General features: G+C 26.8%; 2 protein-coding genes across 2 annotated transcripts in view; one reads left to right on the plus strand and one right to left on the minus strand.

Moving 5' to 3' along the window:
• Positions 1 to 9,220: 9,220 nt before the first annotated feature.
• LOC129954611 (iron-sulfur cluster assembly 1 homolog, mitochondrial-like) lies at positions 9,221 to 9,896 on the minus strand. The gene has a single exon (XM_056068156.1). The coding sequence runs from the start codon at positions 9,751 to 9,753 to the stop codon at positions 9,364 to 9,366; it is 390 nt and encodes a 129-aa protein (XP_055924131.1). The 5' UTR covers positions 9,754 to 9,896; the 3' UTR covers positions 9,221 to 9,363.
• A 235-nt stretch (positions 9,897 to 10,131) lies between these two features.
• Positions 10,132 to 24,406, plus strand: part of LOC129954595 (AMP deaminase 2-like) — a 34,244-nt gene continuing 19,969 nt past the window's right edge. The window contains exons 1-8 of the mRNA XM_056068155.1: positions 10,132 to 10,213; positions 11,842 to 11,929; positions 13,175 to 13,379; positions 15,480 to 15,506; positions 16,674 to 16,815; positions 21,728 to 21,908; positions 23,062 to 23,100; positions 24,089 to 24,311. Coding sequence (XP_055924130.1) covers positions 11,857 to 11,929; positions 13,175 to 13,379; positions 15,480 to 15,506; positions 16,674 to 16,815; positions 21,728 to 21,908; positions 23,062 to 23,100; positions 24,089 to 24,311 — 890 coding nt within the window. The 5' untranslated portion in view covers positions 10,132 to 10,213; positions 11,842 to 11,856. The remainder of the gene's footprint in view (positions 10,214 to 11,841; positions 11,930 to 13,174; positions 13,380 to 15,479; positions 15,507 to 16,673; positions 16,816 to 21,727; positions 21,909 to 23,061; positions 23,101 to 24,088; positions 24,312 to 24,406) is intronic.

The following is a 24,406-nucleotide window of genomic DNA, read 5'->3' on the forward strand; positions in this document are numbered from 1 at the left end:
GTATATTCGCAAGCATGTTTGCATGATAAAACTCAAAAAAGCAACGACCTTAAATAAAGTGATTTCGCAAATTGTACAGAGTAAGTCTGTGGCAAAGGATACCGACGTGCTCTGATTGGTTTAAGCCTTGGCATCTTTTTGGCAATGTTTTGCACTCATAATAATGTAGTTTTCGCTTATTTGGCTCAAACCTTGTACCTTTCATTAGTTTTATGGAAGATACGAGTGAATATCAACACGATCTAATTTAATTGTTTTCTCTAAATATTACTAGTAATACTGCTAATGCTAATTATTAATAATAATAATAAATATTACTAATAATACTGGTAACACAAGTAACTAATGTTGTTTATGCACAGAAGTATAAAAATAAACGAAATTAATTACTCAACATATAATGAAGCAATTAAATAATTCTTATTTTTCTATGATTTTGGTACCTTTATTAGATAATTTATGAAGACATTGAAACTTGTTGCTGAACGTTTGTTACTTTCCCATCAACTGCATATGGGAAGATGATTACTTAATGCCCAAAACGTACAAATATGTAAGCTTTAATGGAATATGTGATTCCGTAGCTAATTTTTTTAGTTATATCAAAATAATATTAAGAAGAAACACACACAAAAAATGTTTTTAATAAATTGCAGTTTTTATATTTCCTGAATTTAGGTTTCAGGATTTGATCTTTTCTGCTGTATATGTGCTCCAGATTAATATTACATGTAAACCGTAAAAAAATAGGGGGGCGGGGATAAATTCACAAATTTTATTTATTTTTATAAAAATATATTTCGGTATGGCATCTTTTTGACAAAACATTGCCAAAGAGATGTCAAGGCTTAAACCAATCAGAGCACGTCGGTATCCTTTGCCATAGACTTAGTCTGTACAATTTGCGAACTCGCTTAAATAAATAGATTTTGGAATGTAATACTTTTACTAAAATTATAATTCAATGTAAAATATTGGTAGTAATCAAGCAGAAATAAATGCATACTTGTTTTTTTCCCCCACTACACTACGTGGTGTAAAATGCTTATGTAAGAGACTTAGAAAATAAAAATATGCGCGCTCGTGGCTTCAGAACCTTGATCAATATTCACAATTGTATGCAGGATGAAAGGGGATTACTCCTTTAATTGATAATATATGAGAAAGCTTCGGGACAGCAGTACCACTGGTTTTATAGTTTGAAAAATAAATCCATAATCGATTCGTCTGTAATGGGGTCAATTCATGTGACGTAAAAGTCACATGTCATGTACCTCTTGCGCATGGCATTTAAGTTTCATCCGCGCCGATCTCGTCGATCAGTCTGCCATTAACGTTCTCCGCCAAGTATGAAGCGGATTTTTTGTTTACATTTGAAGTTATAATTTTTGAGTCATTTTGTTTCCTCTTATTATGTGTTAACAGAGGAAATACTGGTGTGCTGATGGATGCATGCTTTAATGCGAAATACAAGAGTGACTGTCATGATAAAATGTTTTTTTATTTTCCTTTCAACAAACCTGACTTGGGTTGATAGCTTTGGTATAGATTTTTTCAAGCCTTCGAAGTCAATGATATGCTCCGATCATTTTGAAGAATTCCTTCAGTTTGTGTCCATTTATTAAATATAGCTGTTCCAGTAATTTGTTAGAAAAACTCTTCGAAGAAAAAGAAATCGGTAAGCGATTTGCCACCAAAAACAATCAAACAAAATCATGAGTGCATTTCTAATTTACTTCATTCACATTTGATGAAATTTCTGATAATTTTGAATATGCTTAGAAGGTTTTAAAATGTTTACATGAGTATTACATTGCATTTTTTTACAAAATCTTATCTAAATTTAATTAACGTAAGTAAACAAACTCCTATTGCAAAAATAACAACTGCTATAATGCTAAACTTAGGTAGAAGTGAATATTACTAGCTTTCTAATTACATTTGCAGATTTGTGATGGATTCAAAGTGAATGTATATCAAACATCTTTTCTATTGTTCAAAATGAAATGTCAATAGTTTATTGTATTTAAACTGAAATTCACTGTTATCATAATATCCTGTTATAACACTGTGCACCTCAGTGATTTCTGTGTTAATAAATAAAGGTCTTTTCATTGAAAATCAATTTCCATATCAACATTTATTATATAATTTTTATTCCCAACTTCATTGCTACATGCATGTTTCACTTTTTTTTTTTTTTTTTTTTTTCTATTTCTTTAACATATCAATTTTGAATTATAAAATTCTGTGAAAGCATAAAAGTGTTTCTTTCAACTCCTCTTTATATAATATTTAACTTCTCTCTCTATATATATGTATATATATCATGACCTTATTGTTGTTTATTAAATTTACTCTATTATATGTTTTTGTTTTATTTTATGATATTCATTCAATTTAATTTTTATCAATGTAACTTTAGCATTTAAAAAAATTTCATAAATGTTCTGCTTTAAAAGTATACTGTTCAACATTATGTTTTTATTAGTGATTAAAAACCCTATTTTTTAGTATCTAGGATGTTTCTGTTGAATAAAATGGATTTCATCATTAACATTGACATTCTTGTCATACTGTGTTTATATTATTTCTAAGTGTCTAGAAAAATAAATGTTGATAAATAGTAAATAGCTTTTTTTTTTAGTTTTTTTGAATTAGTGAGTACATTGAAACATACATTGGATCATATATTTTATATATCTCTCTCTCTTTCTATATATATATATATATTTGTAATGTGTAAATAAAAATTATGAAAGTTTGATTTTGTTTGTTTTCCTTTAATGATTTCTACAAATTAAAATGAAATTATTTATTCATAAGTTGCATAGATTTAAAAAAAGGTATCCATACCTTTTATATTTCCTAATTTGAAATTGTAAACATAATTTATTCTATATAAATAATTTGAGTTTCATGTTCTTTCTTTTAAGCAAACTGAAAACATCAAATAACTAACTCTCAATATTTATAAAAGTAATTACATAAGAAAAAAAAATACAATAATTTCATTAGTAAGCTTTAAAATATTAACTTATCTAAGAGTAATAATTATTTTTAAAAAGAACTAACTGGGGGAACTATATTCATAAAATTCAACATTCAATACTATTTAAATAATATGTAAAAAAGAACATATGTAATTTTTCAAAAACACTGCCATAGTCATTTGTCAAAATGTATCCTTCGGATGAAAAAATGGGGGTGGGGGGATATGGGAAAGGAAAGAATAAAGCGGCACCAGACGAATTAAAAAGCGATGTTAGTTAATTTTGCATAAACAATAATTCTATTGAAAATATTAATTAAAATTTTAATATAAGAAATAAAAATATATAACTAAGAAAATTTGGAGAAAATAATTCAAAATAATATCTTTAAAAAAAATCAGAAGTTTTTAATAATTGATCGGCTTGCTTAATATTTACTAAACAATGTCAACAACAATGTAAACAGTGTCAACGTTATCGGCAAACATCACGACATGCGCAGAACGGTTGAAAATTGAACAGAAGCGGTTTGTTTGGTACCTGACACGTGACCGTGAATTGACCCCATTGGTGAAAAATGGGTGATAATATCTACCATTTCATTATAGTTTTATTTTGTTTCTTATTGGAACATTCGGCCTACTAATAGGAATTTCCTACATTTTAGTACTTTTAAACTGTTCTAAAACTAATTTATTTGCTTGAAGCACTCGTTTGATACATCGAAATTCAAATATTTCATTCATCTTAAAAATCACTATTTTTTTCTTAGACAATACTGCTTACTTTTATTCCTCCACGATTAAAACATTATCTATTTCTTTTCTGATTTTCTTTTATCTGGCTTACGCAAAACTTATCATACACTAGATTAAGACTAACGCGCTTGAGAGACGAGTTTTGATAATATGAGGCGGTGAATTATCTTGAGGCGCTCTCCTTGGCAAACTATTGATAAGAAGAATTAAACTTAATTGGTCATTTAACCTTCATGGTTATTTTTTAATGTTCGTTATATAATCTAAAGATAATGCCACCAGTTTCTATTTACTCTTCATTTTGTTCAGAGGATATACTTTATTATTGATACAATTTAAATAGTGTTATTTTTTTAGCTCTACACTATTAAATCTCATAGTTTATAAAAGTATTAAAATCAAGTTAATAGGAAAATCAAATAAACCACATAAAAAATGGCGCTGAGAGACTATAATTATTGTTTATTTTTAATACGTTAGCTTTGTGTTTTTAAAAAGCGGGAATCACAATCGATAGCTTAAAATTTCCTTGCTGCTGCTGGTATGTCCTTTGCTTTTTGTTTTACTTTAATGGTTTAAGTGTTTTTAGTGTTTTTTGTTATTGTATTTTTACTTATTAGTGGTTATTTTCTTCTAATTTGTTGTTTTGTATTGTCCTTTCTGTTAAAATGGTATATCACTTAGGCCTAATTTCAGGGGATTTTCGGGTCACGAGAAATCATTATTAGACATTCTTGTCTGCATTCCCTCACAGAAAAAAAATCCCTTTTTTTGAATCCCTGCCTGAGGGTGACCCTTGAAAAAGTCTTCATGCCGGATTCCTTTTTATATTTGGTTTATTTGATTTTCCTATTAACTTGATTTTAATACTTTTGTATCAATTCATCTGTGTTTTAGAAGTAGCTGTATTTGCGCTCTCTAAATACTATGAAGTTTTTCCTGTTCCTTTTTTGGTTTTAGTTTGAATAAGAAATAATTTTTAGCTGTGATTCCGAAATTATTTCGTTTCGTTTTCAAAATATTTCTTACTTTAGATTGGTTACTCATATTTTATAAATATATACATTCACTATGGATTGGTTGGATTACAGAGGGAAATGAGGGAAAGAGATATAATACTTTGCTACGCTTTCTTATCTAGTACTATTAATTTAAACTTTTAACCTTTATACTATACCTTATACTTTAAACCTTTTTTACTAATGTAAAAGAATGAGGTGATAGTAATTACTGCGTCTTTGCATCTCTCTGAATAGGATGGACATACTGATGTTCAAGTATTCAAATTTTGAATTAAGCAGGAATAAAAATTAAAAGATTTATTTCTAATAAATATATCATTTATGTTTTCTTGTTCAAAAAAAAGAAGAAAAAAAAAAGAAAAGAAAACTTATTGTTTAAATTCATTTTAACCAATGACAGTGGTATCCTTGAAACTTTCTATCAAATACTTTATTAAAATTGTCACCCTCTTCCTCCATAAAATCATGGATATTGGAGAAGCCTGTGAAAACTACAAGAGCTCAAATGTTTATTTTCCGATATCCGCACGCACAAGAGTTTTGCGTCTCGTAGTATTATATATATATAAAAAATGCATTGTAGATGCTTTTTCTTTGACCCCTTGGAATCAAAATTTAACACAGACTTACAATTTTAATACAAAGATCACATGCCAGATATAATTTATCTAACAAAGACCCACGTACAGATCAACAGACATTAAAGTACGGTGTTTCCACTCCAATACCGTGCACGAAGCACATCGTTCGTGAAATGGTGGAACCCGAAAATTATCTACTAACAGCTACCCACATGGGTCTGAACCAAGGGAAACGCCCAACCTACCCGTTTACAAACTTTATTAAATATCTACACTTCAGATAATAAATTTGTGTACCAAGTTGTATTCATATACTTAAATACTTTTTTTAGTTATCGTATTCACTTGGAGTCAGACAGTTAGATAGACTTTTCATATCAATGGGTTCCATTCAAAATTTGACACAAATCTACAAATTTTGTGTAAAGGCCACATACCAAATTTCATGTAATTGAAAGAGTTTTTGAATTATCGTGTTCACAGAAAAAGAGTCATTAACCCTAACTTTGCCTTAAGGACTCAGGAAAGATTAGGACCGGGGAAAAAAACACGAACTAATTGATTTTCCTTATTACTTCAAATTTATAAATTGCAGATTTAATAATATCGTATAATAATTAATTTTTAATAAAAGAAAACTTAAAGTCAAAAAATTCTTAAACAATAAAATTTACTTACATTACGATATACGGTGAACAGTTTTAAGCCCCTATGTATATCTCGTGGCGATCGTCTTCAACAACTGTGCAAAAAGCCGCCTCTGACCCACTTATACATTATTTTGAGTGTAAAATAATGCGATTACAACAAAAATGGATTCTTATTTTAAGGATTAGTAACCATGGTCTCTGGAATGACCAAACCTAATAAATTAATTTTTCTATTCACGTTAGGGGAGGAATAATTTTTTCAATCTGTTTTCTGATTTTTTTTTTTTCTTTTCTCTTAATAATTTACAGGTCATTATTCACAAAGCAGAACACTGAATTGAAAATTTCCTTCAAAAAAAAAAAAAAAAAAAAAAAAAAAAATCTGGGTATTTGATTACAAATAAATTAGTATTTATAGGCATATATTATGAATGTTTTTTCAAAATTAGTACTTTAATTTCTTCTAGTTTAAATAACCAAAAGTTATTTGCGCGAATAAAAGAAAAAAAAAAAAAAAAACTTCATACTTATTGAATAATCAAACTTGGATCATAGATATAATCCTGGGATGGATAGAGTTGATTAGTTGGATAAAATATTAAACATCTACCATCACAACTTTGCAACAAGATATAAAATGGTGGAATTTATTTTTAAATGCATTAAATATGACTCTAGTTACTGGAAAATTATTGCATAGCAATTCACAAAAAAGAGAAACAAATGACTCATCTAAACATCCACTTTCATCGAGATGTTAAAATAGCTCATTCGAGAATTAGGGATTTAAAGATAGACATCAATCAGCATTAAAAATTAATAATTGTGTATTACAGTAGAAAAGACATGGTATTCTTTATAGAAAGAATTCAAGGTAGATGTGGTGAAAAATGTGATTACAATCCAATGAATGTGAAGAAAGGCTGTCCATAGTATCATTATTATCAATTACAAAGTTTAACTTTCTCTATTTTTTTGTCTAAAACTTTTTTATTCATTTAGATTCACAACCTTTCAAAAGGATACATATCATTATTCAATTTTAAATATTAAAATAAAATTTTTATTAATTTATTAGTTACTATTATATTCTGTTTAATACCTATGCAATTTTTTTAATGCTTAGTCAAGAGTGGTCATTGTTCCCAATGGATTGGTTTGGTTTGGTTATATTAATTGTTCCCAATGGAGAAACTTGCCAGAGAACAGAAACTATTTGTGTCATGCCTTCGCATTAACTTAAACCAGGGTTTAACCGGATTAATCCCACTAGGGACTTTAGGCACTCTAAATCTCTAGACTTCTCTTTCCCCATTTCAGATTCCAAAACCAGATATTTTTAAAATTAAATTTCTATAAAGACAGTGTTAAATAGTAAAATTTGACAAATTGGAAGAAATAAGCATTTAATTTTACATCACATTAGAGTTTTATTACCTTGTCTACAGAAAAATCAGAAGTAATTTTAAACAAAATGATAAAATAAATAAATAATAATAATCTTTTTAGCATAATCTAAATGTTATTTAATTGCAGGATCAAACATTAAAAAAATTTATAAAAATACTTATTCTTTTTTGAACTATAAAACAAAACCTGTCAAAGGTAATTACTTAGAAATGTTACAAAATTTAAAGGATCAATGAATAAAAATAAGCTCAAGCATGCAACTCTTCTCAATTAAATGAAAGCGCAAAATTAAATTACTACAAAAAAATATGTTGGGCTCTTGCCACCCTCCATTAGAATTGTAAGGTCTCTGGGCAATTCCTATTTTTTAAACTAGCCCAGTTTCTTGAATGTTTTGTAGATATGCAGTCCTTTCTGTCTGTAAATATGTCCAGTTATACCACTTATAATTTTTTTTCTTCTTATTTTATGATCATAAAGGTTTGCAACGGAGGGAAAAAATGTGTATGGTTTGTAAGAAGGGAAGTGTAAAAACAAATGTGAAAGGTTTGTATGTAAGGAGGGAAAATAAATAAATAATTAATTATATAAAAAAAGGGTGGGCTAGCTCAATTTTCTATTATAAATTTAAAAAAAAAAAAAGCTTACCATCAAGAGTTTTCAACAATTTCTCTTACTAATATGGAAAGAGTATATTTTTTAACCTTAAATTATAGGGATATGAAGTTCAAGAAGCCTACTCTAATTAATATTTTAGACCCAATATTAATAAGATTATTTTTAATTATCCTTCTTACTCTTTAATATCAAATTGTATAGATATTTTATATAATGGTAATAGGTTGTCACATCTAAATAACAGTTGTAAGAAGGGCTTTTCAGCTGATTTTTATTTGTTTTTGAATAAGATTATAAACTTTCCACTGAATGATTTATAATTTTAACTTGCGATAGTTAGAATATCAAACAAATTGTACAGGGGGGGGGATGCGATTGTTTTACTAAGATCAAACACAGATGTTTGTTTAAAATATAACCTGAATAAAAATGGCAACTGTCTATCACAAAAAATAAAATTGTACATTACAAAGATATTGTGACAGTACAAAAGAAATTTCATATCAATTTCATGTCAGATTATTTAATTTATTGTAATGTGATTTTTATTCTGCTAAAGGATGAATACTGCTACTTTGTATCATTGACTTAACAATAATGCATAATCATATAGATAGTTTTAAGTAGAAATTAAAATAGCTAATATATTACAAAGTTAAGTGAGAAGTAATTTTAACATTTAAATATAAAAGAAATTATTAAATAACAAAATGTTATATACCATTTAATTCTTTTCTGTTTGAAGATAATTGGAAGAAAACATGATAAATGTCCAGAGCAAAAAGTGATAAATAAAAATACACTTTCTGTTACTTGAAAAATAATAAAATGTTGAAAGAAAATTGTTTACAGTAAGTTTTGACCAGAGAGATAACTACTGTTGTTAAAAATTAAATCATAATGAAATATTTCTGTTATGAATAATTACAGAATTTTTTTTAATTAGAAAAATTTAACTCTTGTTTGGAAGCAACATAGCCAATACTAAAATTAATTTAACTTTTCTTACCTTCAATCATGAAGTGCATATAAACCTGCAAGCATATTAATGCTACTATTTTTTTTGTTCTTAATTTTAGTAGAATGAAATAAATGTGCAATCATTAAAATTAATGACAACAATAAAGCTATATTAATTATATCCCACTCTTAAGTCAAACCATTGTTTTTCAAATAAAGTAACACAAGTGTAAGCAACACTTTTTATTAGCTACATATTTCTGTTAATGTCAAAGATACATTTTCCCATAAATATAATTCATTTTCACAAATCTAATAAATATATCAGATATTATAGAAGTACATTCTATATTGATGCTTTTAAGAGCATATTATATAGTAAAGCTCTCGCCACAGCCACACGTCCCTTTAATATTAGGATTATTGAATACAAATTCACTGGCTAGTGGACTTTCTAGAAAATCCATTTCAGATCCTAAAAGAGTCATCTGAGCTTTTGCATCGATAAGAATTTTAACACCATCTTGTGATACAACTTCGTCAAATTTTCCTTTCTCTTGAACATAATCGAGGGTATAACTCAAGCCATTGCAACCACGTTGAGCAACACCTATTTTGAGTCCAATTGCTTCAGGTTTTTGTTTAAGTAGTTTCTTAATTTGATTCACTGCAGCAGGAGTTAAAACAAGAGCAGCTCTCGAAGGTAGCTTCCGAGTTCTTTCCACTAAACGAACAGTTGCAGCGCCCAAACTTCGAGACATTTTTTTTTCAAGATTTCAAATTTTAATAAGACATCGTAATAACATTGGATTTATATAATTAATAACAGCAGAAAAAATTTAAATAGTTGCGACTAATACGGAACATGTTTACTACTTCAAAACGTAAATATTTGTACTCAGTTCGATATCGATTAATCGATCATGAACGGCTTAGCGGTATCGTGTCAAAATGGCAAAAATATCTTACGATGAAAGATAAAATATGAAAAAATATTTTGAGAAATATATCAGATAAAACATAAAAATTAATAACAACTTTGATAAAAGTTAATAACAATTTTTCATCATCTTATATAAGTCTGAAAAGTTTTGTCCAACTGCATATCTTTTTTATCTGCATTTTGCAGTGATCTATTCTTGGAAACTGTTTTTATGCGCATCAAAACAAACTGGGATTTTTGATTTTGTAGTGATATGAGTTTTTCATTTTCTTTTATAGGTTTGTTTTTATATTTCTCAGTGTTCGTTTTAAAGAAAATATAGTGATTACTTCAAATGTATATTTTTAAAACTATTAATTGCATGAAAATAACATTTTTTTTCTAGTTATTTGTTTGTCAAATTATTGTGAAGAGCTTTGCAGTGTCATGTTTGGAATACCGGAAACGATCTTATCATAACTAAAAATAGTTATTAAAATTAACTACATGTCTTATCCCCATTAATAAATGATAACTATTGAAAAAACGATAATCTGATTTTGTTTTGCACTATGATATAATTATCTTTAAAAAGTATGGAATAATGGAGTTAATTGGATTTTCACCATATGAAGTTAAAAGGATGCAATTTCACATATCGTTTTATGTTTGTAGTATAAATATATTTTTGTTCATTATCTATGAAAGATATTCTTTTAGAACTAATAGCAAATTTTAAAATATTTATATGAGAGGTTAATTATTTTTCAGTATTTAATATCAAGAACATTTCATTATAAAATAATATTCTTCCATTTCTTTCAGTTTTGAAAGGTTTTGATTTCAAAAAAGTAACTAATTTTGCAATATATTTCAATAATTTAAACTAAACTAAATATGTTATGTGATTATTTGTTAAAAATTTTTTTTTAAATTTTTTTTATTGATATACAAATGTAATTTTTATTTACATTTTATACGATATTCACTGTAAGAGTATACTCAAATAAAATTTATGGTTTGATTTCTTAACTATATTAAGATTTAATCTTTGAAGATAATTCAAAACCTGGTGCTTGTTTTTATGGTTGAGGTGTTTCTAAAGATGTATGGTGGTTGCTAGATCTCTGATATTATTTTCATTTCTTATCCTTTTCTCAAAAATTTATTAAATTTAATTGTATTTTTATTTTTGTCTATTATTTTATGACTTTAAAATATATCCAGAACGGAATTTCTAGGAATTTCTTAAATATAATATTTTTTTCTTTCTACCTATTTTTTTAAATAATGGATGAATGGATTTTTTTTTAATACCATACATTTTTTTACTTTTTGATAGGAACGGCTAATTGTCTTATTATTTATAAGTATATAATAAATGTTATAAAAGATATTTAAGTAGATTTCATTAAAAAAAAATTTAGCTTGTGAAGACATCTTTTAATTAATTTGTATTTTATTAAATTGGTTATTCCACTTATGAAAAAGGACAGTACATTATTATAATTCCTTTGAATATTATTTACCTCTGTTCTAAGCAGGTTTGTGTTGAGAACATTTAATAATAGAGTAATTAGACTTTTAAGATTAATTGTTCAATTTTAACTACACACACACATAAAAAAATAATTGCAAAGGCCTTTTATAAAATTAATCAGTGATGTGGGACCTCATGCATTCAAATCATTCGCTGTAATGTATTATGCTAATTATTTCATATTGGTATTCAGGCTTAAAAATTTTCTGTTTACTTTATGTATCTAATTAATGTAATAATTGAATAAACACCTAATACATGCTTCAAATACAATGTTCAATGCTTCTAATACAATGTTCACTAAATAATAAATTAATTTCTTTCTTATTTAGTAATTGGTACATGATAGATTGCTCATGTACTAATTTTTTTTTCTTACTTTGTTAGTTTTAAAAGTTTAAAATGGAGGATACCATAAAGAAGATATCTGATCATGTTGAAAAAGAAATTGATAAGAAAGATGACCATCATTCTGGTGAGAACAATAATTAAATATTGAATTTGTACATATTTTATTTGTATTTGATAATGGTAAGATTCAAAAAATATTTAATAGGTTATTTATGCATTTATAAAAACTGTTTTTATATATAATTAATTTTTATTCTCTCATTTCAAGATTTATATTATCTTTTGTACTTTGGCATTTTCTTCATGTTTTACTTTAATATAAAATATTTTCTCTTTCACAAACATTTTGTTTAATCATTATTGGAGTGTTGTTTATTTCTATATAATAAAAATAAGAAATTTTAGTGGTATAATAAATTTTTCCATTAAATTAAAATTATCTCTTTTGAGTAAATTATGAGACCATTTTATTGTTAAAAATCAAAATTTTTTTTAACAAAACTTATTTTTGAAGTAGAGATATTGATCGGTAATAAATGATTTTTGTGAAGGTTGAAAGTTATGAAAAGTGCATGTGTTTCCATCTAAAATCATAATCTCCCCCTCCTCCTTTTATTTAGAGAATTAAGAACTTTGAAGTACAAAAGAAAGTAAACTATTTATCTTTAATCAAATGTCTGTTTTTTTAAATGATATATTAAGGAAAAATTAATGATGAGATACTTCTTTAATTTGTGAAGCTCATCTTAACAAGGAAAACTAATTATTGAACTGAATATATGTATCTCAATTATTTGGGAATTTCATTGTTTTTCTTTTAATAATTATCATTTATTTTTCTCGGCATTGTTTTAAAGTTTAAATATGATACATATTGCTTCCTTAAGTTAAATATATTGAAATATCTGAGTTTTATTTACTATGCTTAGTAAAATTTGTTTTACTCTCTTTTGAGTTTTTCATTTACAAAATTTTATATATATAATATCTAGAGCTGCATGAACTAACAACATATTTCTGTTGGGTTATAAATACAAAAAGCAAATTTTAAATATTTTGTATGAAAATTTCAGTTTTTAACTTTGCATTTTTAGTTATTTCTGAGTTTCTCTAATGGTTTTTAATGGTTATGAAGATAAAAATGATTTTAAAAAAAATAAATAAAATCATTTACCTCCCATGCTTAATAGAGTTATTGAATGAAATCAAAGGGAGAAAAATTATTAACAGTATTTAATTTTGGCAAACTTAACCTCAATATGTTGGAATTAAATAAGTTGTCATTTAAGTTATTTTATTGGTTTGATTTTTATTAAATATATTACTTAATTTAATTTATTAATGTTTTTTTTTTACTTGTTTATTTCAGGTCGCAAGTCACCTCCACCTCTCACTAAGATTCCAAGTGTAAAAATACGCTGTGAGGCAGATGAAAATTACCAAAAAATAGCAGAGACCATCATACAAAATTTCAAGGAAACTGGAAGGGAGATTTCAGCACCGTATGAAGTGCCTCATTTTCCAATAGAAAAGAATGAATCGCGGAAAGCGGTTCAAAGACAGTTATCTTCCAAGTATGTTAAAAATGCATTTTTTTTCTCTGTTTCTTTTCTTTTTTTAATATTTTGCAAAGAAAAAAACAAAGACTTACTTGCCTGTTTATATATGTGGGTTATACCCTGTTCTCTGTCTATAACATTCCCTTGCCAATCAAGCAACTTTTAAACTAAAATCATTCTGTAATAAAGCAAGGGAAAGAAAAAAGAATTTGATTATTGTGAATTTTGTACTATTCATGAATAAAGTCTACATCAAGGCTTTTTATTATATCAAAAACTGTCTCAATCTGAATTCAGAAAATCAGTTTGAAAACAAATGATTAGAATGAATCTTTCATTTAAATACATTGAAAATTAAGCAACATATGGCTTCTTAAATTATGTTGCTATTTTTGAAAAAAAAAAAAAAATTTGTAGCTTCTAAAATTTAATTTATAATTTTAAATTATAATAAAATTAGAAGTTTCTTACAGCATTACCTCAAGGTTAGATGGATTCTTAAAAGAATGAGATAAATACATCCAATGTATAGGTTTTAAAATAAGTTTGTTGTATTACATCCCATTAAAACTTAGATTTAGTATAACCTTTTTCTGTATGGAGACTGATTGCTTAATTCAGAAATATTTTTGAACAACTCTTTTTATTTTGATTGAACATTCAAACACAAAATAAAATCCATGCAAAAAGTTCAGACTTATAAGATTCTTCAAACCCTCGGGGGGGGGGGGGCACCTCGAAATGAGGATGAGATGCTTCCGGCATGGTGGTTGGATCTCGCCACCCTGGAGGGTACACTAATAGGTGGGGGATCTGGCTCCTCCCATCGATGACGGGACGTACTTCCTTCGGGGAGGGTTGTACCGTGGCCGGTGACGGCCCTTAGGACTCAACCACAGTTCCCGCCAATTGCTGTTGCGGCGGTCCGGTCATTCAGTTTTATGGTTTAAATCCGTGTGCCTTAGGGCGGGTCGGAGAGTTAGATGGTTGACTTATAAGATTCTTCATATTTGTTTGTTATAAAAATTTTCAGAATTTTTTTTGTATTATTTGAATATTATAATTTTTATTATTTTTGGTTATTAATGACATTTAAAACTGTGAGAAAATGCATTTTTGTACTGTATTTTATAAACCTATTCATGTATGTATCAATTAGATCTCTGGAATGTGAGGCAGATGTAACACAGTGGAACTCTACTTATTCTTACCCCAATGATAAGAATTTCCAATTGCTCAAATTTATAATTTTGTACAATTTATAATTTTTATGCATATGTATGTAATGAACTTATACATAATTTAATTTTGGTTTATTTTTTATGTAAATCTTATATAAGTAACTTTCTGTATATTATAATTGATAATTTCATGATTTCATTTTTCTGTATGATGTCCTCTTTAATTAATATTTGAACTTATTCAAACATCTGAATTCATACATATCTAAATTGACACTATTCTAGTTTAATTCAGATAACAGATACTATTAATATGAAATTACAATTTAAAGAAATTTGTACTCATCCAAAAAAATCTAAGAAGAATTGAAGGATTTGGAAGTAAATATAATAATAAAGTTTGATTTAAAATTATTTTTATTTTAAAGCTCAAAAGTGTTATATGGAAGGAAAAAATTCCGATGAAAATATATTACATTTATTGTTGCCATAACAACTCAATGCTGCAAAAACAAGTCCCATTCTTGAAACAAAAGATCCCTTCATCATATTTCTATTTAGTATGTTTGTGGATAGTCTAAAAATTCTTACTTATCATTTGATGTAAATGATTATGCTTGTAATAAAGTAAAGTCAATTCATTTTTTAACTACCCTGTTTAGTTAGAGCTTTTTATATATCGTTTGTTTTTAAAAAGAAAAACTAATAATTAAAAAATTAAAATTTCTTATTATTCATTAAAAAATTAAGAGTTGATTATTAAAAATCTGAAATTTTTTTATCCTTTATTTTATTGAGAAATGTTAATATATATTAATCATTATATTGTTAAATTAGCTTTCTCCTTTTTATTTAAATTTTTATTTATACCCCTCCTCCTTTTTTTTTTTTTTTTATCTCCTTAATAATCTGTGTTGTCTTTTCCAATTTCAAGCAGCTCTATGATGAATGGAGATAAAAAGTGAGTTTTAATTTCAAATTTAAGACTCAGTGAAATGATTTTATTCATTTGGAATCTGATCTGTAGCTTTGTATGAATGAAAAATTTAGTTTTTTAAGCAGTTGCATTTAGATGTTATTACATCTTTTTCCTTTGTGTATAAAATGTACAAAATATCTTTTAAATATTATACACATGATAAATTTAATTAATCTCCACCTTTAAAATAAATTCTTTTTGTTCACGCTTCTTAAATCCTGATAGCTATAACTTTGTCATAGATTGATTTTCTCTGCCTTAAATATTAAAAATCTCGTTTAAAAGGCTGATCTAGCAATTTTTTTTTAAATTTCACTTTTCAATTGAAGGAAATTTCCTGTCATTGAAAATTGAACGTTAAGCCTTTGGGTTCACTTTCTGTGCCTTTTTTAAATTTTTATCTTCACTGGTAAATGTGTGTACTTTGTTTCCTTAAAATGATCATGGCTTGGATCCATCTTCAGAATACTTTTGTATGATTCAATTTCCTTTTTCATGAATTAAAGAACTATTCTTCAAGATTAAAATGGAATGATTATTGAATCTTCAACCACTACCAACTCTTTTAAACAATACATGACAGAATCATTTATTTTTTTTATATGTATATCAATTTAAAATTCTATATAAAACAACTGTACTTGGTATGATTATGCATTTTAAGATCATAAATTAAATATTTGCACTTAAAAATCAAAGCACTGATAATTCAGGATTAACTGTTTTATAATTGCATTGATATATATGCAAAACTTTTTGTTAAAGTATTGTAATATTAAATGAATCTGAGTATGATTTGTAAATTGTTTGGATGATATATAAGAAATAATTATTCTTTGCAAAATTTTAATGACATAAATTTCTAAAATATATTTTTAAAAATTTGTGTGTAACTTTATTATGCAAAGGTAAGATGCCATTAAAATTTTCTATTATTTTTTTAAGTTGCTTTTTTAGTCTTGTAAGTAATTTTTTAATCTTGCTTATATCAATTACAAGTTCAAATTTTAATTTGCATGTATGAGTTTGATTTAATGTAAGTTGTATTAATGTTGTAATTTGTTTACTTGTCAAACAAAAGTATGCATTATTTTATGATACTGCTATAAGCATTTATTTTAAAATATATAATTATTCATATCTTATTAGGGCCCATTTAAAACTTTTGGAGAAACAGAGCTTTGATCAGAGTAAGTCTGTAGATGTGGTTGATAAAAAGGTTCCATTGTATGAAAACATCTATGTGCCAGATTTCCAGAGAGTCACCGTTGGTGGAGAACATTGTTCTGGGGTAAGATATTGTTCCTTAACACCTGTTATATGCTTCTTTTTAGTTTTTCAGTTCTTCTCATAATTTAGTTTTTGAATGCATTTCAAAAATACTTGTTTCAGTATATTTTCATTTACATCATATTTTTTGGTTGGATGTGCATAAAATATTTTATTGAATGCATTCTCAATCAGTATCTTTCTCTCTCTCTCTCTCTCTCTCTCTATATATATATATATATATATATATATACAGGGTGGTCAAAAAAAAACTTCCCCTATATATGAAACCCTAGCGGCCTATCCGCTCAACCAATCGAACCAAAATTTCAGACATGGTTGTTTGAAGGTATGTGCTGGAGATTGTGATGATTCTAAACAATGCAGAGCTCACAGTTACGGTTACTGTGAGAGAATTTCGAGATTTTCGAATGGCAACACCCATTTTTCCTTGCACAAATTGATCAGCGTATTGAAAAACCACAAATGGCATTGGAACGATTAGCGTGTGACGAAAATTGCCGCCGTAAAGCATTTGCAAAGAAGAGCATTATAAAAGACTAATGACAACACAGAGAGGAAAGAGAAACAAAGTTTTTATTGGAATGGAAAGTTATAATTACAGGTTCTCAACGTGTTCACCTTCGCAGGCAATAACACATTTTATTCGAGAGATTGTGGACAACAATGCTGAACGTAACACGAAAGGAGGAATCTGCATAACTTCACGTGTTATCGCATCTTGCAATTCTGACACAGTTGCAGAATTTCATTACTCCTGAATTGCAGCAACGAAATGTCATTAGGGACATTGTATGGATGCAAGATGGGGCTCCTCCATACGTCGCCCAATGTGTTCGATCAGTGTTGCAACAACACTTTGGTGATAGAGTCATCTCTAGTAACTTTGCAGTTTCGTGGTCACCGCGATCCCCCGATTCACTCCTATGGATTTCTGGTTCTGAGATTATCTGAAATCTAAGGTGTACACGCCTGGTCCACGACATGTGTCAGAATTACCAGATGCCATAACATGTGAAATTATGCAGATTCCTCCTTTCATGTTACGTTCGGCATTGTTGTCCACAATCTCCCAAATTCAATGCGTTGTCGCCTGTGAAGGTGAACATGTTGAAAACCTGTAATTATAACTTTCCATTCCAATAAAAACTCTTTTTCTCTTTCCTCTCTTTGTTGTCATTAGTCCTTTATAATGCTCTTCTTTGCAAATGCTTTACGGCGACAATTTTCGTCACACGCTAATCGTTACAACGCCATTTGTGGTTTTTCAATACGCTGATCAATTTGCGCAAGGAAAAGTGGGTGTTGCCATTCGAAAATTTCAAAATTCTCTCATTGTAACCGTAACCGTGAACCCTGCGTTGTTTAGAATCATCACAATCTCCAGCGCATACCTTCAAACAACCATGTCTGAAATTTTGGTTCGATTGGTTGAGTGGATAGGCCGCTAGGGTTTCATATATAGGGGAAGTTTTTTTTTTGACCACCCTGTATGTATATATATATATATATATATACCTTTTTTGTTGTACCGGAAAATCAACAGTATTAGAAAAGGAAGAAATAACTAGTGACAGTTTTCCCTTCATTTTCATACATACTTTACTCGCAATGCTATCTTTTGTGTTTAGTTTTGTGAACTGAAGTGTATTTAGTGAAGATAATTGAATATGCATTTGGTCGTCTTCGCAGCAGTAATTTAAATACAAATTTGACATAGATCTACAATTTATTAAACTAGTATATAAACTTTATATATTAATATCACATTTTATCTAATTTGTTTTTAGTACTATGTTCATATATGCTTACAGAGAGACAAACAAACAAACAGACAATCTGATATATTTAATTCAAAATTAGATGTGAATTTACATTTGATGAAAAGATGTAATAAAATTTATAAATCTAGCTTCATTTTTCTATGGATCATTATGTTCATATACACACAAATAGATTAGTAGTCAGCTATTCTGATTTAGACCAAGATTTGATACAAGCTAAATAAGTTTTAATCTATGATTCTAATAAAATACCATTTGTTAAATTTTATTTTACTGATTGTTTTCAATGCTGATTTATCTGTTTCACATGCACTTGGATGAATGAACTTCTAATTGGCAAATCAAGATGTGTGTTTGTATAGTTTTCAACAATATATTTTATTGTTGCAATGAAATGTAGTCATTTTCTTTGTTTCATCAGATATTTAATTACATGATTTTCGGCTGTTGTTTAGAGTTAACAAAAAAGATTTTAATTATTATCTGTTCATTTTATCTGGGGGGGGATGTAATTTCTATATGGCAAAAGACAACATACATTTTAAAACATATTAATAACTATTAAGGACTTTATGATGGGATTAACCAGTATTTCTTTACAAATATTCATGTACATAAACAAGACAAACCTAAGGCTATTGAAATGACAAAACTGCAATGTTTGTTACAATTGTTGGCTTAAAAATACTTTAGTGAGAAAATCATGAACACTATGTTATGCATAAGAAATTTAACTAAAATTACCCAAACTAATATTCCTGCCAAAGCAACTATTTACCAAAGATGGCTGGTAATGCATAAAATTCTCTTATCTTCAGCAGTTTTGCTTTAAAATAAGAAATATCATTTGCACCAAACAATTTTGAAAATTATAGCTTCTTGAAAATTCACAAACTTTACTAATAGTTTTTAAAAATTGCCTAAAGTTATTATTATTATTTTTTTTTTTTCCTTCTTGAATTCAAAAGAAAGGTGTTCCTACATATAATGACACTCAGGGCAAATATGAAAACAGAATATCACTTTCCTTTTTTTAAAGTACCCAGATATTGTTCTGAAATTTTATTCCCTCGAGTGCGAAGATTGAAACTGAAATATTAATATATAAAACATTTTTGAACTTATACTATTTATATTTTACACTTAGTATTTATTTTGTAATGTCAACTAACTTTAATTTGGCTATTTAAATTTTTGGTATTCTAAAAGTATATAAAATTCTACGAACAACCATGAAATGAGTTGGAAAATACAAAAGAAGGAGGGACTGCAGAAAAAAAAAACTTCTTTACTATTTGAACTAAATTTTAATGCATAAGCAAAATGAAAATATTTTGCATAGTTTGGCTTTTGAAGAAATTCAGATCTTCATATTTAACTGCTAAACGAAGTGAAACAAAATAACTTTCTAAATACATGAGAATTTATAAAAATTGTTTTGGTGAGACAAGATTTAGATTAAGGTACAATAATTGCTCATTACTTAGTTATAAAGTATGAGCATATGAAATTGATTGCTGTTTGTGTTTTTACTCTTAAAGTATGTATAGTTAACATCTTAAGAAATGCAAAATTACATATATCTAAAAAATAAAAAAAATAAAAATTAATAATCATTTAAATAATTTATTCATATAAAAACTGCATCACATACCAAACATGATTAAACATAAATTTGCTCATAATGACTTTTCATGAACAATACTAGCATTCATAAGTTATATAATTGATTAATTAAATTTTTATGATTTGTTTAAATTTTATAAAATTTGTGATTAATAATTCTGATTTATATTGTGACTTTCAATCATTAAAGTCATGCAATCTTCAAATAATTATTACAGAAATTCCATTTATCAAATGATTAAAAATCACCATTTAATTTATATTGTATAAAAATATAATATAATTAATGGTTAAGAAGATTTGAATGTTTTTTAAGATTTGATTTAAAATAGGAAAAATTGCCATTTTCTTAAGGAAAATATAGCTAAAAATATATATAGCTTTAAAACCCAAAAATCTTCTAAATATTTCAGGTTTACATTTAGATATAAGTATCTCCTAACAAATCTAATCCCAAAATAGAAATTCAGTTTATGCTTAAAATGAAACAGAGAAAAAGAAAATCTAAAGAAAACAAATTATTTTAATTTTCAACTATGAAAACTACTTTGGCAAACCATATATTAAAACATATATTTAAATTTTTTTTAAAAATTACAAAGAAATTGCACAACTAAATTTAAATGATTAAAAATATTAGTTTAGGAACCTTAAAATGATGTAAAAATTATTTTTGTGTATAATATTTTTAAAAGTTTTCTCATTGAAGTTTTAGTTTACTTTTGAATTAATTAAAACCCTATTTAATGTTCCAAAGAAATCTCTTTGAGGAGCATGTTCCCATTCTCAAAAGTATATTTCTATTTAATGAACTTCCTAACTACACCTAAAACATTTTTTTTGAAAATACATTTTTAACTTTTAAACCAAATAATCTACCCTATTATTCACTCAGAAACAGACTCAAAACAAAAACAGCACTATGTTTTAATAAAAGTCCATATAATTGCAAAGTAAATATTAAATGCTGAAGACTTTTTGTTTTATTATAAAGATATATCACAAAATATATAACAAATTTATGAAAATAATTTTGAATCATTTAAGGAAATTTTACTAATGTATTTTGATACATTGTAATTTTAACCACTTTAACTAAAAAGTTCTATATAAAGGTTTTAGATAAAAAATTCAAGCAGCTGTCAATTGTTTATGCGAAAATTTTCATTCATTAGAAAAGTATAAAGTAAATATGCATTTTTTAAAAATCTGACTTAACTTACGATAAATTGTTTACAATATACATGATAAAATGGGAGAAAACTTCTCATTTATGAATAACAATGAAAAAAATTAAATGAATTACTTTTTTAAATATATTTTCTAACTATTGAAACCTTGGAATTGACTTTCTTCATTTTTCATCAAACTATTAAATGTGTTTGTTCCTACCCTTTGAAAAGAGGAATAATAATTTATTCCTAATTTGTCCCAAAACTAAGAAAAAACAGTTGTCTAATCAGTTTGAGTATTCTGATATTTTATCTATATAATAATCTTTAGGTTCCTTTAGAAGACCTGAAGCAGGCCTCTTCTATGTTGCTTCAAGCTCTGAATTTGAGGCAGAAATATATGAATTTTGCAAATCAATCTTTTCCTGCTCTCACTGCAAGATTTTTGAAACCGAGGGATCAGCACTGGGACTCCCATGTGGCCGATGCATCAAAAAGTGAAGATTTAGAAGGTTGGTTGCTGCAAGTACTTTAATATAACCACAGATGTGTTCAAGTTTTAAAGTTAAAAGAAATGTGACATAAAATACTATATTTGCACACTATTGCTACGTAGTGATTTGAATATGCTCATTATGTGAATTGTAAACATAAGCATAATATTTGTTCTTTTGTAATATCTATCTATATAATTGTATAATTGTAGCTTCGAGAACCAAAATAGAACTAACTACAGTTTTCACTATTTTGAGCTATCATATTTTTAGGTATATTTTACGAAAATTGACAGTGATCATTTCATATCTGTTGCCATCTGTTATAAGATAGCTAAAATTCTTTTGATCTACTTTGGATTTGAAAGAAAATATGTTTTCTATATCAGTGTATGTCTAGCTCAATTTAATGAAAATTCAGGCTGGTTCTCTTTGATGCTCTTAACATCTCAATTATCATTCTAATTTTTAACAGAAAGTTGAAATTAATTTTAATTATACAATTATAGTTTTTTAAAAAAAGAAAATAGATAAAATTAAAAAGAAATCAAGTTATTTGCTTCGATTTTTTTTTTTTTTTTTCAGATTTCATCAGGAATTGTTTTAACAATAAGTGCTGTAGTATTGTTTTCATTTTTATTTATATATAAATTTTAATTTAGACTGCTTGCAAAGAGAATACAACTTTGAGTTTCTGCTACTTCTCCTTTCAATGTTATATTGGATTGTAATGATTTTATTATACAGTAATTGTAATTCTTTCATTGATTTTATGATTGTTTCTGAATATATATTTCTGATGAATAATTTTCAGATACTTAAAATATAATAATGTAATTAAGTTGCATAGGTCAAGATTATAACATGACTAAAGACATGTAATGCTAATTCTTTTTTTGAACACTAGAAATGGCTATTTATTAAAGTAAAATTTAGAGTTAAGCATTCATTTTTTTTATCTGTCACAAATTTTTTGTCTAAATTTTTTTGCTTATCTATCAGCTTTTTCTTTTTCATTCTTTTTTTTTTTGTTGTTGTTATACTGCTATTATTTTACTATTGTTTTTGAGCACAAAAAAAAAAAAAATCAATAATTATTTACTATGCTTTTAATTGAAGTGTTTCTGCTTAGAATTAAATTGTTTTTAAATAAATGAACATTTTCTTGAAGGTTACTCAAGGTTTGAACAAGAATCTATGATTATGAGAGGTAAAAACTAATTATTCTTTGCACTGACATTCTACTAACTGTTTTAATGTACTAACATTTTAATTAGCATTGTGCATATCCTTAATCTTTTTAATGATCTAACTTATAATATTGCATTAATCAAATACTTAACATTTCTATTTTAGATAAATTTAATTTTCAGCACAAGTCCTATAGTATTTCTAGTTTTACCTAAGCCTTTTTATGAGAATTTGGTAGTTATGAAATTATGTCCATCTTTATATTGTTTTATTTAATTTAGTTATATTTCCCAAACAAACATAGTATTTTCTAATGTTGATTTAAATGAAAAATAAAACTATCTATTTCACTCAATTTTAAGGTACCCTTGAATATAGGAAATCCTAATATGTACAATGTTTTATAAATTTATATGTTTAGGCACATATTAAACCAAACGACATGCAATAATAACACACTCAATATTTCTCAAAATTTATGATTTATCCACTTTATTCAATATTTAGAGCTCAAAATTATTGTATGAAGATAATTAAAATCTAACCAATCATTAGGTTTATTGCTTCCTAAAAATTATTTAACTCTTTTCTTTTATATTCATGTTCATATTTTGTTAACATTGACATTGATTGTATAATTTTGGCTTTACAGACACTGTCTTCAGAATTAGTAAGAAAATAAACTTTAAGGATGAAACTTGAAACCTGTATTTTATTTGCTTTTTAGAAAACTATGAATAATTGACCTAATAAGAAAAAAGTTCACAAAATCATTTACGTTTTATCCATTTTATCAATATCATTAATAACTAGACTTTATTCTACAAAACCAATTGATTGTTAGATAAATTTTTAAAATGTTGTGTAATTTTGAATCTTATAACATATCACTTTATTTCTGTGCATCTACCTTTTTCAGTAAATTCTATTGGGTAGAATTTCTTCATAAAAAACGGACTACAATACTTTTATGAAAAAAATTTATACTCGTAATTTTTCATTTTCAGAATTGCCTATAACACAACCTCCAACTATTCGGGATCCCTGGGAAGCTGACCTACTTGAAGATATTCCATGTGTTTTCCAAGTCAACCTTGGAGTTTATTATGGAATGCATCGCTATAACAAAGAAACTGGTGCTATGGAATTAATTCAGTTCCCCTACCCACCATTTGATGAATTTGTCACAGATCTTCACTTAATGGGAGCCATGATAGCAGATGGCCCTTTGTAAGAAGGATTTTTGTTCATTTTTATTTAATGCAAATTTAATCTTTTAATTTGTATTTCTCACTTATTTTAAAACATTTGAAATAATGGAACCT

This window comes from Argiope bruennichi, chromosome 2 (assembly GCF_947563725.1).
Source record: "Argiope bruennichi chromosome 2, qqArgBrue1.1, whole genome shotgun sequence".
In the NCBI taxonomy this organism is placed as follows: domain Eukaryota; kingdom Metazoa; phylum Arthropoda; class Arachnida; order Araneae; family Araneidae; genus Argiope; species Argiope bruennichi.